General features: G+C 41.5%; 1 protein-coding gene across 1 annotated transcript in view; it reads left to right on the top strand.

Moving 5' to 3' along the window:
- The first annotated feature begins 1,168 nt into the window (after positions 1-1,168).
- The window catches only part of CMC1 (C-X9-C motif containing 1), an 83,819-nt gene continuing 71,078 nt past the window's right edge, over positions 1,169-13,909 (top strand). Inside the window, exon 1 of the mRNA XM_026006374.2 lies at positions 1,169-1,351. Coding sequence (XP_025862159.1) covers positions 1,333-1,351 — 19 coding nt within the window. The 5' untranslated portion in view covers positions 1,169-1,332. The remainder of the gene's footprint in view (positions 1,352-13,909) is intronic.

Raw genomic sequence — 13,909 nt, 5'->3', positions numbered from 1 at the left:
AAACATTAATTCTTCACCTTGGCATCTCAACCTACAGCTGTAATAAGGGCCGTTATGCCCAAATAGGCCCTTAAACGGAAGACCTGCTGAGCAGAGACCCACTTTCCCAGCCCTGCTCAACTGCGGCTGCTTTTTCTGCCAACTGACCAGGCTGAAGCAGCAGCAGGGGAGGAGGGACTGCAGGTAGGTGGGGAGGGGATCATTCTGAAAGCTCTAAATCCCTCCCAGGGAAGAAGCAGCTGCTCCTCGTTTTTCTAACATCTGTCCCATCTGTCCCCGGCTGCACCTCACCCTTCGGGGGCTCGAACTAGCTAAACGTGGATATGACAAGGAGGCATTTCTGAAGGCCGGCTGGTGAGTGGAAATGAGCATAATTGCCACAAGAAAGTTTCTTTTATCGAGAAGAGGGCATTTGGGATTCTTCAGGAGCGTAGCTACCATCTTCCTTCATTTTTCTCAAACACATACAGCTTTAATGGACAGAGTCGGCATGTGTAACATCACCTCCATCAGGCTGTGCGCCCTAAGGATACTATTTCCTAGCGCCCAGTTTTTTATTTTATTTCCCCTCCAGGGGAGCCAGAGGCTGCTGCTTTGTGAGACAAATAATGATACTCGCAAACTGTACCACCTCCATAGCAGAACAAACAAGCTGTGCCTATCTCGCATGTGTGGAGCTTATCCCATTTAACAGCGTGCTGCTTGCATCTGACTCCCCTGCCAACAGGATACTCCTCGAGACCAGGGACCTTATTTTTATTTAATTATTTGGCCCTCGTATTCAGAACTGTGGCTGCAACCGGACATAAAATAGACATTTATGAATGAACGTTAACGAAGAGAAAATAAGGGAACGGGATGATTCGTTCGTCCTCCCAAGGCGGACGTGGAGGGAGGGGCTTGGCCGTGAACCGAACCGCCACGTAAGGCGCCCTCCCAGAGGCCCACAGCTTCTGCTCGGGTCCCCGCAGGCCGGAGTCCGCACGCCGGCGTTCGCGCTCCTCGCAGAGCGGGGCTGCGCGCGCCCGAGAGAGCCCCGCCTCCAAAGCGGGCGAGGCCACGCCCCCTTCCCGGTCCTTCCCGCCCAGGAGTCGGTTCCCCTTCAAGTACAGGCTTCGGGGCGGGGCCAGGGGGCGCAGGCGCAGTGGGCGGCGGAAGTAGCGACGAGGGGGAGAAGAAGGCAGGAAAGGGGCCGCCGCCTCCTCCGCCTCCCGCGGGAAGCTCCCGGCCGCCGCGCGTGCCGCCCAGCCCAGGCCCCTCCCCTCCCCGCCCCTCCCCGCCCCTCCCCCGCCCGGGAGCGGCCCGGCGCTGCTTTCCTCTCCGCCCGCCGAGATGGCGCTCGACCCCGCAGGTACAGGGGCGGGACGCGGGGGTTGTGGAGGAGTCACGGCCGGGGTCCAGCTGGGGGCCGGCGCGGCGCTGAGGTGCACCGCTGCCTCCCACGCCCACGTCCGCTCACCCCGGCGGCCGCGCGCCAGCCGAGGGATTCTGGCGGCGCACCTTGTTCCTGCAGTCTCCGGTCGTCTTCCCGCGCCTCAGGGTCAGGGTTAGGTGAAGGGCACTGGGTTTGCCGTCTAAACTCTCGTCCATTTGTGGCCTAACACATTTCCTTCTTAACGCGACTGGTCTTTTTTATCCTCTTTTTCGCCCCTCTGGGGCACCGGCTCCTTTAAATATCTGTAATCTACCTTAAAAGCGATAATCCAAAGGACCCATTATTGTGGCAAGAGTCAGATTTTTTTTTTTTTTTAAAGATTTTATTTACTTATTCAGGAGAGAGGCAAAGATAGGCAGAGGGAGAAGCAGGCGCTCTGCGGGGAGCCCAGTGCTGGACTTGACCCCAGGACCCGGGGATCACGACCTGAGCCAAAGGAGACGCTCAACCACCGAGCCACCCAGGCGTCCCCAAGAGTCAGTTCCTTGAGAAAGGATCCCTAAGATCTTGGATCAACGTTATTTTAACTTTAGTGCTTCCACCCCACTTCTATTTGCAGCAGTAGTTTCAAGTTTCCCTCGATTTCCGGTCCTTACGGAAGCTCACCTGAGGTGTCTTTGCTTTAAGCTGTTTATCTTACGGAAGCTCACCTCACCTCACCTCACCCGAGGTATCTTTGTAGGCTTTTCATGTAAGTATAGGAAACTTCATCTTTGAAGGGAGTGGTAATTGGACTAATCCACTCCCTTCATTTTATGAATGCGAGAACTTCAGGCTTTGGGAGGAGTACGGGCTTCAAGCGTTTGGAGATTCAGAAATGAGAAAGTCACTTTGGTGGCTCTCAAGGAGAGCGAAAAGTGTATGCCTTCTAAAGAGGGCAGTGACATAAATTATGTCTTTGCTACCCTGGCTGCAGTGGTCACATGCGCTACCGAGGAATCCTGAGTGGAAGCAGGGAGATAGGTTAAGAGATGGTGGCAGTAGTCCAGGCACAAATAATACATTTACTGAACGCTTTATTATCAAGCTGAGTATTCTCGATTGTCCAACAACAGTGTGTGATGTGGTAGATAGTGTGCTTTCCCCTTGTGGATTAGGAAACAGAGAGGATCAGGGACTTCTCTAAAGCATGAGAATTTCTGGAACGCCTAATGATCATGCCAATATTGGGCAAGGTGGTTGGATTAAACTTTATGAGGCTGTTAACAATTGATCTGGGCTTTTAAATTTTTTTTTTTAATTTCTAAAAAATATTTTTATGTATTCATGAGAGACACACAGAGAGAGAAAGAGGCAGAGACACAGGCAGAGGGAGAAGCAGGCTCCCTCTTGATCCGGGGGTCTCCAGGATCACGCCCTGGGCTGAAGGTGGCGCTAAACCGCTGAGCCACGGGGCTGCCCTGTCCAGTTACTCTTAACCCACTCAAATCTTACGGTATGCCCAAGGCTACCCAGCTAATTGCTGGTAGAGTCAAGTCTGGAATAGAACTCTGTAATTTCATCTCCAGGCTGGTGTTACAGACCATGCCCTCCATTGGAGTATTTATTGATTAAACAAATACATGACTGCTTGTGATATGTTACAAGACTACAATGGTAAAAGAAAGAAGATAGCCCATCCCCATATACGCTTTGCCAGATGATGATAAACATGAAGAAAATAAAGTGTTATGTGGTAGGTAGTGAAGAGAAGACTACCTCAGAGTGGTCAGTGAAGAGCTCAATGAGGAAGTGCTGTTTGAATTGAAATCTGAAGGTCAAGAGGAAGTAGTTAGTGTGAAGAGGTAGAGAAAGAGTATGCCAGGCAGCCAAAAGTAGCAAATGCTTAAATATTTGCCTATAATGAGGGCCAGTGTGTGGTGGAGATCCATAAGGGAAGATGTTGGGAAAGTAGGCAGGAGCTAGATGCTGCAGGATTTTAAAGACTCTGATAAGAAATTATTTGGACTTTTCCTGATGTTAGCAAAGCCTTTGGAGTCTTCTAAAGAGGGCAGTGACATAAATTATGTCTTTGCTACCCTGGCTGCAGTGGTCACATGCGCTACGGAGGAATCCTGAGTGGAAGCAGGGACATAGGTTATTAAGAGATGGTGGCAGTAGTCCAGGCCAAATATGATAGTATCTTAGTCTGGAATGGTATTAGAGAAGCTTGAAAGAAATATAAAGCTTATTCAGTTAATGTTTTGGAGGAGTGACTGAGAAGACCTGCTGTTGCATTGTATAAAGGTGATGAGGGAAGTGGAGGCATTAAGAATAATTAATAGATATTTTTTACTAACTGGATGGCAGATGATGGTCATATTTAACAGCGTGATCATTGGAAACTTGTTAAAAAAGGGATGGAGGCAGGATTGGATGGGGAGGAAGAAAATGGAGTCAGCAAGTTGGAATTTTTAAAACTTTGCTGTTTAAATTCCAGAATAAAAGTGTATTGAAGCCAGTTTTGTGTTTTTTTTTAACTTCATTTTTATTTGGTTCCTGAGTGGAAGCATAGGTTTACGTTTTGATATTTCTCCTGCTTTTTATACAGTGCTATGTGCCCATACAGAGTAGATGTATTTCTGAGTAGATGAGTAGATATTTACATCAAATGAGGTTTACATAGCAAAGTCTGTTTTTCTACTGGTTTATGTTAGATTTTTAAAAATATTTTTTTTATTAAGTTTTTACTTTTAATTCCAGTATAGTTGGCATACGGTGTTATTCATTTCAGGTATACAGTATAATGATTCAACAATCCTGTGTGTTACTCAGTGCTCATCACACTAAGCGTACTCTTTTTTTTTTTTTTTTTAAGATTTTATTCATTTATTCATGAGAGATACACAGAGAGAGGCAGAGGCTCCCCTGTGGGGAGCCTGATGTGACTTGATTCCAGGACTCCAGGATCACGACCTGAACCAAAGGCAGATGCTCAACCACTGAACCACCCAGGTGCCCTAGACTAGGTGTACTCTTTAATCCCCATCACCTCCACCTGCCTCCCCTCTGTTCTCCATAGTCAACAGTCTGTTTCTTTGTCTGTTTCTCTCTCTCTTTTTTCCCTTTGTTTTGTTTCTTAAATTTCACATGAGTGAAACCATATGGTATTTATCTTTCTCTGACCAACTTATTTTGCTTAGCATTACCCTCTGTAGCTTTAACCACATTGTCCCAAATGGCTGAATAATTCTTTTTTTATGGCTAAATAATATTCCATTGTGTACATATATACCCCACATCTTCTTTATCCATTCATCTATTGATGGGCACCTGGGCTGCTTCCACAATTTGGCTATTGTAAATAATATTGCTATAAACATAGGGATGCATGTATCCCTTTGAATTAATGTTTTTGAATTCTTGGGGTAAATACTCGGTAGTGTGGTTCCTGGATCATAGCATAGGGTAGTTCTATTTTTAAGTTTTGGAGGAAACTGCATACTGTTTTCCACAATGCTGCATCAGTTTGCATTCCCACCAACAGTGCATGAGGGTTCTTTTTTCTTCACATCCTCTCCAACACTTGTTTCATGTGTTTTTGATTTTAGCCATTTTGACAGGTGATCTCTCATTGTAGTTTTGATTTGCATTTCCCTGATGAGTGATGTTGAGCATCTTTTCACATGTCTGTTGGTCATCTGGATGTCTTCTCTTTATCAGATGTGTCATTTGCAAAAATCTCCCATTCAGTAGGTTGCCTTCACTGGTTTATGTTAGATTTTTAAAGATCTTTATACAAGTTTGATCTTCATTTGGCAACAGCTTTTTTTTTTTTTTAAGATTTTATTTATTTATTCATGAGAAAGACAGAGAAAGACAAAGACTTAGGCAGAGGGAGAAGCAGAGGTAGAAGCAGAGAAGCAGGCTTCATGCAGGGAGCTTGACGTGGGACTCTTCCCGAATCTCCAGGATCATGCCCTGGTCTGAAGGCGGTGCTAAACCACTGAGCCACCCGGGCTGCCTGGCAACAGCTTTTAACTATCTTCTTAGGGTCTGTTTTTCTCAAGAAACTCTGAACCCAGCAATGGAATGCAGGTTACATATTTACTCCTATAGGTAGTTTTATTTAAACTGTTTTCCTTTTTGTTAGTGTAGAGGTCATAAGGGCACTCTTTGTACTTTTATCAGCTGTAATTATGTTCATTATTTTCTCTTACTATTTGAATGTAGAGAGAAAAAGCTGGAAGGAGTCCACAATACCCAAGAAAAGTGGCTGCAGAAAGAGAATAATTTTTAAAAAAAAATGCTAGTATGTGTACTATATGGGATGAATACTCCCAGATATTGAGATTTAATTTTCTAAGCCTCTGACATTTTAAAATAGTCCATAGACTGTTCTAATATGCAAATAGAGTAGATGAGGAACCACTGTTCTGAACTCTTCCACTTTTATTGACTTATTCCTCAGCTCTGTTTTCTTATCAGTCTAATGTATTTCCAGAGGAAATTATTCCTATTTTAACCATGAATGGAACCTTTGAGGGCATAGTAATTGTTCAGAAATATGTGGTATAGCTCATTCCCATATAATAGGACTTTATTTATTTTTCATCTATTGCAAGTTATATTTGCCAATTTATAACACCTTCTACAAGTATTGTGTATTTTAGAAATCTTGTCAGACTTAAATGATTGAAAATTTAAATGCTTGTATATTTTGAATGCCTAACACATCGCCTATAGGAACAATTTTAAAAGTGGCGCTTGTTAAAGTAGAATTTTCAAAAAGGTAAAATTATCACTTATGCAAATACAAAATGAATATGTGTGGAAGATTTTCTTCAACTCATTAATTAGTGAGAGAAGCAGTAAAATGTAAAAAACAGTCCAAAAAGCATTTGAGAAGCTAGATGCATAGACAGTTTCATAGGTTTCTTGCTTAGATAAAAAATGATTGGTTTACAACAGGGCCTCTATACACTATAATCTTTGGGGTTATCTTTTCCTCTGGTCAGAAATTATTTTTCTTTATTCAACAAAATTCTAGACATTAACCTCCTCCCATAACGAGTTGGAAAAGGGCCTGGCAATGGAAAGTTAAGCCCAGGGCTATACTGAAAGAACACTCAGTTATTCCTTTGCTCTTCCAGATTCCAGATAATTTTCCAACATGACTATATTCCCCAATGACAACTTACAGAAACCTGGGCCTGATAATTTTGACTACTTTCCCTAATAACCAGAAGAGAGTCCTTTCTCCTTTTTTCTTGTACCTTTCCCTCTTTTAGCAGGGTAGCTAGTTCCCCTTCCTTCATCCATTAGTGTGGATTTGTTCTCTACTTTTGCGTGGTGGGGCAGTAGCAACAGAGAGGTTTCCTTAAGTGTATCTGTCCCTCTAAAGGTGTTTTCCAGAAATCTAATTAGGGGAGGAAGATGGGATAGCGAGAGCTCAGAGGGTAGAAAGTGCAGTCAGGAATTTTCACAACATTGCAGGAGTAGATGTTGGATGAAGGTGGGTCTTGGGAGGGTGTTCTCTTGGCAGTTCTTGGAGTATTTGGTATTTATGTATCTAAGTATGTATGTATTTATGTATGAGAGAGAGAGAGGCAGAGACATAGGTAGAGGGAGAAGCAGGCTCCATGCAGGGAGCCCTGTGTGGGACTTGATCCCCGGACCCTGGGATCACACCCTGAGCTAAAGGCAGATGCTCAACCATGGAGCCACCTAGGCATCCCAGGGATTGCTGGGGTTGTCTTAGTAGTTCTTGTGAGGATATAGGTAGATTAGCCTTAGGGGTAGTAGCACTTTTTTAATTCACTGGAAATTTTTTTTAAATAAAGTTTTTTTTTTTTAAACATTTTATTTATTTATTCATGAGAGACACACACACACACAGAGGCAGAGACACAGGCCGAGGGAGAAGCAGGCTCCATGTAGAGAGCCCGACTTGGGACTCGATCCCGGGTCTCCAGGATCACACCCTGGACTGAAGGCGGCGCTAAAGCACTGAGACACCTGGGCTGCCCAAACTCACTGGAAATTTTTAAGTTAAACATCTGAAGAGACTCTTCAAATCTTTTCTGATCATCATGTGACTAATATGTAAAAGGTTACATAGCAGATTAGAAAAATTTTGATTTTATTACTTCTATGGCTCTATGGTATCCTCTTAGACATAAATTACATTGGTATTTCAGAGCTAAAAATCTGTTTACTTGTAAGTTTTCTATATTTCTAAACTCGAAGTATATTTGTGATAGAAGTTGTGAGTCATGAATCATGAAATGTTTTGTAAATCAGCTTAAGGAGTTTGAATTTTATCCTGAGAACAATGGGAAGATGCTACAGATTTTTAGGCAAGTAGAAATTTCCTTCATTTTCTGCTTATCTGACTTTTCATCAAATCCAGGTTATGTGTTCTCAGAATACTGCTTAAGTGGTGATGTGTCTCCCATGGTATCACATCTGGAGGCACATGATGTCTGTCTCTCATAGGTGATACTTATTTTGATCACCCAGTCAGGGGCTTGTTCCATTTCCTTGTTTTTTCCTCTCATAATTAGTTAATAATCTCTGGGGAGACCATTTAAGACTAGGCAAATATCCATTCCTCATCAAAAAATTCCCCTTTGAATGTAGTATTATATATTGATGATTTTTGCCTGATTCAGTCTTTCCTAGAATGGTTGCAGAATGATGATCTTATAGCAATCTCTCCACATTTTTTAGTTGGTTGTTGACATTTTAATACAAGCCAGAGACCATTTTGTTTCTTATTTACTATTTGTAAATCTTTATAGATGGGGACTCATGAATTCCTATTTTTCCAGTGGTTTATAATTTGTTACTGCAGTAATTATTTTGGTGCTCAAATTTTCCCAGATTTGGCCAGTGAGAGAGTTCCTTCAAATTAGCTTTCTGGGTCCCTGTGATATGCTCCCATCCTTTTTTGGAGCATTTCCCTTTTTTCCTCACATAGGTATTTCTGGCTTATCTCATACCTATTCTGGCCCATCCATAGAATTAGTCCTATCTCTGACAAACCCTGATTCCTTTCTTTGGGCATGACATTAGAGACCAAGGTTGGGATACCATTTGGATATTTTACATGCAAGGGAGTTTTGAATTACGTGCTCTTAGGAAAAAAACCTGTAAAGGGACTGAGGGGAACAGGAAAGGAAAGGAGAGGAAGCTGAGCAAGGATGTGGTTTCAGGGAAGTCTTGTCTCAATCTGATCAGTTCTGGTGCACCACAAAGTACAGGGCTTGTCCCACTTTGGAGGCCAGGGCACTGGGCTTTTGTGCCATCTGCCAGTCCCTGCCCACTGCAGAAGGTGGGAGAGGGGCAGCTGGAAAGAAAGCTGGAATGTGCCATCATGCCGAGGGGCAGTCCTAAAAAGGTTGCATTCTCCTGCAGGGAGAATTCCAGCTTTCTCCTCAAAATCATTTCCCTGAAGCTCCTAGGAACCTTTGTTCAGGTAGTGAGAATTTGGATAGTGGTAGGTCAGGTAGGAAGGGGTACTTGCACAGATGTGTAAATACACACAGGTGCATGTATGGGGTCCAGGTGGAAAGTATCATGGGGTTGTGGTAATGACCTTTCCTAAGATACAGCTAACATCTGCCAAACTGTGCTTTTGTTTTTTTCCCTCTAGATCATTTTGGACATAATGTTCTTTCTTTTTAGAATTTACCCTCCCCATCCCCAAATCTGTTTAATTCTTGTTCATTTTCACACGTCACTTTAGAGTCACTTTACATAGGAAGCGTTTCCTGATTGTTATCATCCCGTAATCTTTCAAAAACCAATTTTAAAAATATTTGAAAATTTTAAAAACTACCGAAATATCAAATAACCTGGGTAGAGAGTTTTTCATTCTATTTTTTTTAGAGTTTTTCATTCTAGATGAAAAAATATTTTTTTTTCCCTTGAGAAATTAAGTGAAACCTAAAGATGTGATTTGTCTGTTTGTATCCAATGATTTGAGAGATGAAGTATCATGTGGAGAATGAGAATATTTACCTGTGTAGTAAACTGTATATTTTTCATATGATTTCACCTCTGAGTTTAACAGAGACTAGATGATTAGAGAAGATAAAAACCAGTTAATGAGTCAACCAGTTAACTACATCTAGACAGTAAGAGATTGCCCACAAACGAGAGTAGGGGTGAGCACTGTCCTGTTATGGAAAACCACCCAATTGAATTGGGGAATTAGTACTGATATCTTCTTGTTTTAGACTTTGCCCATTAGCCTTAGGCCTAATTCTAAATGGTATAATCTCAGGTTTGAGGATGAGGGGTACGGAGAATAAGGCTTATTGGATGACCGCAAAAGCTGCTTTAAGCCTTAAACTGTTAAGATTTTAAATACTGGCAGTTGGTCTCAAGGGATTCTTGACTCAGCACAGGGAAGTCACCGTAGAAAATAATTTTAGGTTTATATTCCATAGACTATCAGATGAGTATCCTTATTTTTGTATAAGGGTGTTAATAGCAAATGTGTAGCATTCCCTAAGCTTATAGATGTCAAAAAATGCAAAAAATATCACCTTTTACTTGATATAAGTGGATCAAACAAAACTGCCCAAATAAAAACAGATTCCCAGATTAACCTTCTCCTCCACCAGCCCTGATTATATTTTAACATTTTTAAGTAGAGAGGTTGAGGGGGGAAAAATTCTAAAAAGCATGATATTTAGTATACTGCATTGTTTTTGCTGAGGAACTGTTACTGGGTGTTTTTTTTTTTTTTTTTTTTTGACAGATCAAAGGATGTGTTAATTAAGCATGATGAATTAAAATGTGGAGTTTCAAATGTTTATGCGGCAGAATGGGAACTAGCCTGTTTGACTCATCATTATGTATATAATCCGTAGCATGGTGACTGATACATAGTAGGTTCCTAATATTTGTTAACAGAATATCTATATCAAATACTGAAACACTCTTATTTTATTTTATTTTTTTTTAATTTTTATTTATTTATGATAGTCACAGACGGAGAGAGAGAGAGGCAGAGACACAGGCAGAGGGAGAAGCAGGCTCCATGCACCGGGAGCCCGATGTGGGATTCGATCCCGGGTCTCCAGGATCGCGCCCTGGGCCAAAGGCAGGCGCCAAACCGCTGCGCCACCCAGGGATCCCCAAATACTGAAACACTCTTAATCATGTGTTATTTATTAAATATATATTTAATACAGTTTGTATATTTACCATGTGTCAGCAGTTAAAGGGAATTAAGAGATGAATTAGACATGTGGACTTGGACCTCATTAAATTTAAGTTTCATGCAGTTTCTTGATTTAATACATATTAGAATTATTTGAGGAGCTTTTAAGAATACCAATGCCTGGGTTTATCCCAGCATTTCTTTCTTTCTTTTTTTTTTTTTTTTTAAGATTTTGTTTCTTTATTTGGCAGGGAGAGAGAAAGCGCGCGAGCACATGCATGCACAAGCAGGGGGAACGGCAGAGGGAGAGGGAGAAGTAGGCTCTCCACTGAGCCTACTGAGCCTGATGTGGGGCCAGATCCCAGGATTCTGGGATCATGACTTGAGCCAAAGGCAGACACTTGATGACTGAGCTATCCAGGCACGCCCCAGCATTTCTGATTTGATTCGTTTGGGTGGTGCCCACGTATCAGAATTTCATAATGCCCTCTCAGGTGCTTGTTAGATGCAGCCAGAATTGAGAAATTCTGGTACTAAAATCTGTCTTTTTGGCCTGCTGTCATAGCATACCATAGACTGAGTGGCTTAAACAACAGAAATTGATTTTTCCACAGTTTTAAAGGCTGGGGAAGTCCAAGCTCAAGGTGCTAGTCAGTTTGGTCCTAGTTCTTCTTATGAGACCACCTGTCAGATTAGGGCCCAACCCATGTAATCTCCTTTAACACCTAATTGCCTCTCCAAATAAAATCATATTAGGGTTTAGAGCTTCAATATGAATTGGAGTGGGTGAGGGGGACAAAAAATTCAGTCCATGGCAACCATTGATCTATCAGGAGAAGAAGATAGCACAGATGGTGTGATGTGATATGTTAAGTCCAGAAGCAGTTACATGATTGGTATACACAAATCTTGGGCAGAAAGCACTTTCAGGTGCTGGGGCCAGAGAACTTTTGGATGGAACAAGTGTTTGATCTTTAAATTGGTAGACTTTGATAAGAAAAGAAGAAGTAGAAAATGGAAGATAAGGGCAGAAGATTGAGTTGGAGTTTGACTTTACAGTTATTTGCTGAGTAATGTTGCAAAGATTGCTTTTCTTGCAATCTGACCTCCCCCCTCTCCGTTCCTTAATAATACCTTGTGTGTGGTGATGTTTGTAAAACAATTTCTTCTGCTCCTTCCTTCCTTCTGCAAATATTTATTGTGCTTCTTCTGTGTACCATATAAATGTAAGCTGATTTTTTTTTTTGGTAAGGAGGATAACTTAATCACCAGGATGGCAGAATGAAGATTTAAATTGTTGAAATTTTTAAGTTGAAATCGTGATGCTGCTGGGACTTGGAAATTGCCAATAGACATTTGAAAATGTGGGCAGGGTAGATTTGGAGCTGGAAATAAGCCCTGAGAACATGGCATAATCAACAGCATCTATAAAGGTAGAAGTTTGTGGGGTTGCCACAAGAGGAATAAGACTAGATCTAACCTTGGAAGCATTTAAGCTTTTTCTGCTATTATTACCTTTGTTCAGAATATTTTTGAGACTCCTTTAAGATTTGCCTTCAGCCTTATAGTCCATTCATCCCAGTATCCTCATTTTGAACAATTTTTTTTTGTGTGTGTAGGAGGTGAACTTGAATTTCAGCCAAGATTAGCCAGAGGCAATCTGGTGAAGGTGGTAGATGATCATTTTGGGAAATGCTACCTCTAAGAAAAATTGTATCATGGAACTCAATTTCATGTTAATGCACACAGACTCTGAAGGCCACATCAACAAAGATGTGAGGGGTGTGAGCAAAGTTTGATTCTTGGAAATAGATGAATAAGCCCTCAATGTAAAAATAATTCCCCTACTCCGTTGCAGAGTGGCACATGTTTTTTGTAGAAATGTTATGAAATATTGTAAGATGAAGAAGAACTGGTGGAATAGAATGGCCAAAGGCACTGAGGCACATTCATAGATTTGGGGGTAGTCTACCATGCTCTAGATGTATATCAGAGAAAAATAAGGTATGTATTGCTGAGAAGGCACATGCATGCTGTCACTTCCCATATCAATGGAAAATTGTGCTTGTAGGAAAAGATAGTTTCAAAGATTTACCAAATAAATATGAAATCTTTTCATTTAAGAAATTATGGCCACAATGGAGATTGCAGCACATTTCTAAAATTGGCATGTCTTCTTGTGTAAGTTGATTTCCTGCTTTGGTATACTTTCAGATTTGTTGTCCCTTTTTGGCCTCATCTTGGTTAAAGTAATGTGGGTGGAAGAGGAAGTTTTCACACCTAGCAATCTGCAGAATCTGAGGTCCAAGAAATAGGTGCTTTTGGGAAATGGGTACATCTAGTGTGAACGAGGTGGTTATTAACAGTGAAAGCTGATAGGACAGAGGAGTTCAAATGAAGCCTACTATTGTGGGATATATGTGGTATTTGACCCAGAAGCTAAGCAGAAATAGGCACGTCTACCTCAGTGAAGTGCTTTCCTTATTTTGATGAAGTTTGAGCTTCTAAAAAATTAGATTCTTACCAATTGACCTAACATGTGATGTTTACACTCTTTGAAGGTATTTTTTCAGCCAACTGACAAATGGCTCCTCTTGTGTTTTTTTTTCTTTTAAATAATTTTTTCCATGACAAATCAGAGAATCAGAGGGTGCTTGGGTGGCTCATTCGCTAAAGCATCAGCCTTTAGCTTGGGTCATGAACCTAGGGTCCTAAAATTGAACCCCGCATCGGGTTCCCTGCTCAGTAGAAAGCCTGCTTCTCCCTCTGCTGCTCCCCCTGCTTGTGTGTGTGCTCACATGCTCTCTTTCTCTCTCTGTCAAATCTTTTTAAAAAATCATAGAATCAGAATTCCATTTAACATTTTGAGAAAAAAATCTAAACTGTGAGTTTGTTATTTTGATTGTGCTCCCAATGCTTCTGAACCAGTCATGACTATCTATTATTTCACACTTTGCATGACTTTAGAAGCTTACGCAACCTGGTTTGCTAAAATCCCCTTAAATAGGCCACCACCCCTGTATGTGTGTTATGGAAGATTCAAGACCTGGGTTACATGATCTTGGCATGCTGCTCTGTTAGAGACTTGGGTTATTTTTTAAAATTTTATTTATTTATTTTTTTAGAGACTTGGGTTATTTCACCTCTGTAGGTCTCCTCTTTTTTATCTGCAAAATGGAATCAAACTATTTCACTTGGGAGGGCTGTTATACAGTCTATAGGGATTTCATTGCCCTCATCTTGAAGCTTTATAGCCAGAGGCAGGCTGGAAATTGGTTGGAGTAGATGTCTCTTACTACTCATTTTCTTTTCTGGTTTGTTTTGTCAGTTCAAGAAGTACTTATTGAAGGAAAGAATGTGAAAGGAACACTGATCTTCAC

The sequence above is a fragment of the Vulpes vulpes genome, chromosome 11 (assembly GCF_048418805.1).
Source record: "Vulpes vulpes isolate BD-2025 chromosome 11, VulVul3, whole genome shotgun sequence".
Classification (NCBI taxonomy): Eukaryota; Metazoa; Chordata; class Mammalia; order Carnivora; family Canidae; genus Vulpes; species Vulpes vulpes.
Note: the sequence above shows the minus strand (reverse complement) of the source record. Positions and strands in the feature narration are given on the sequence as shown.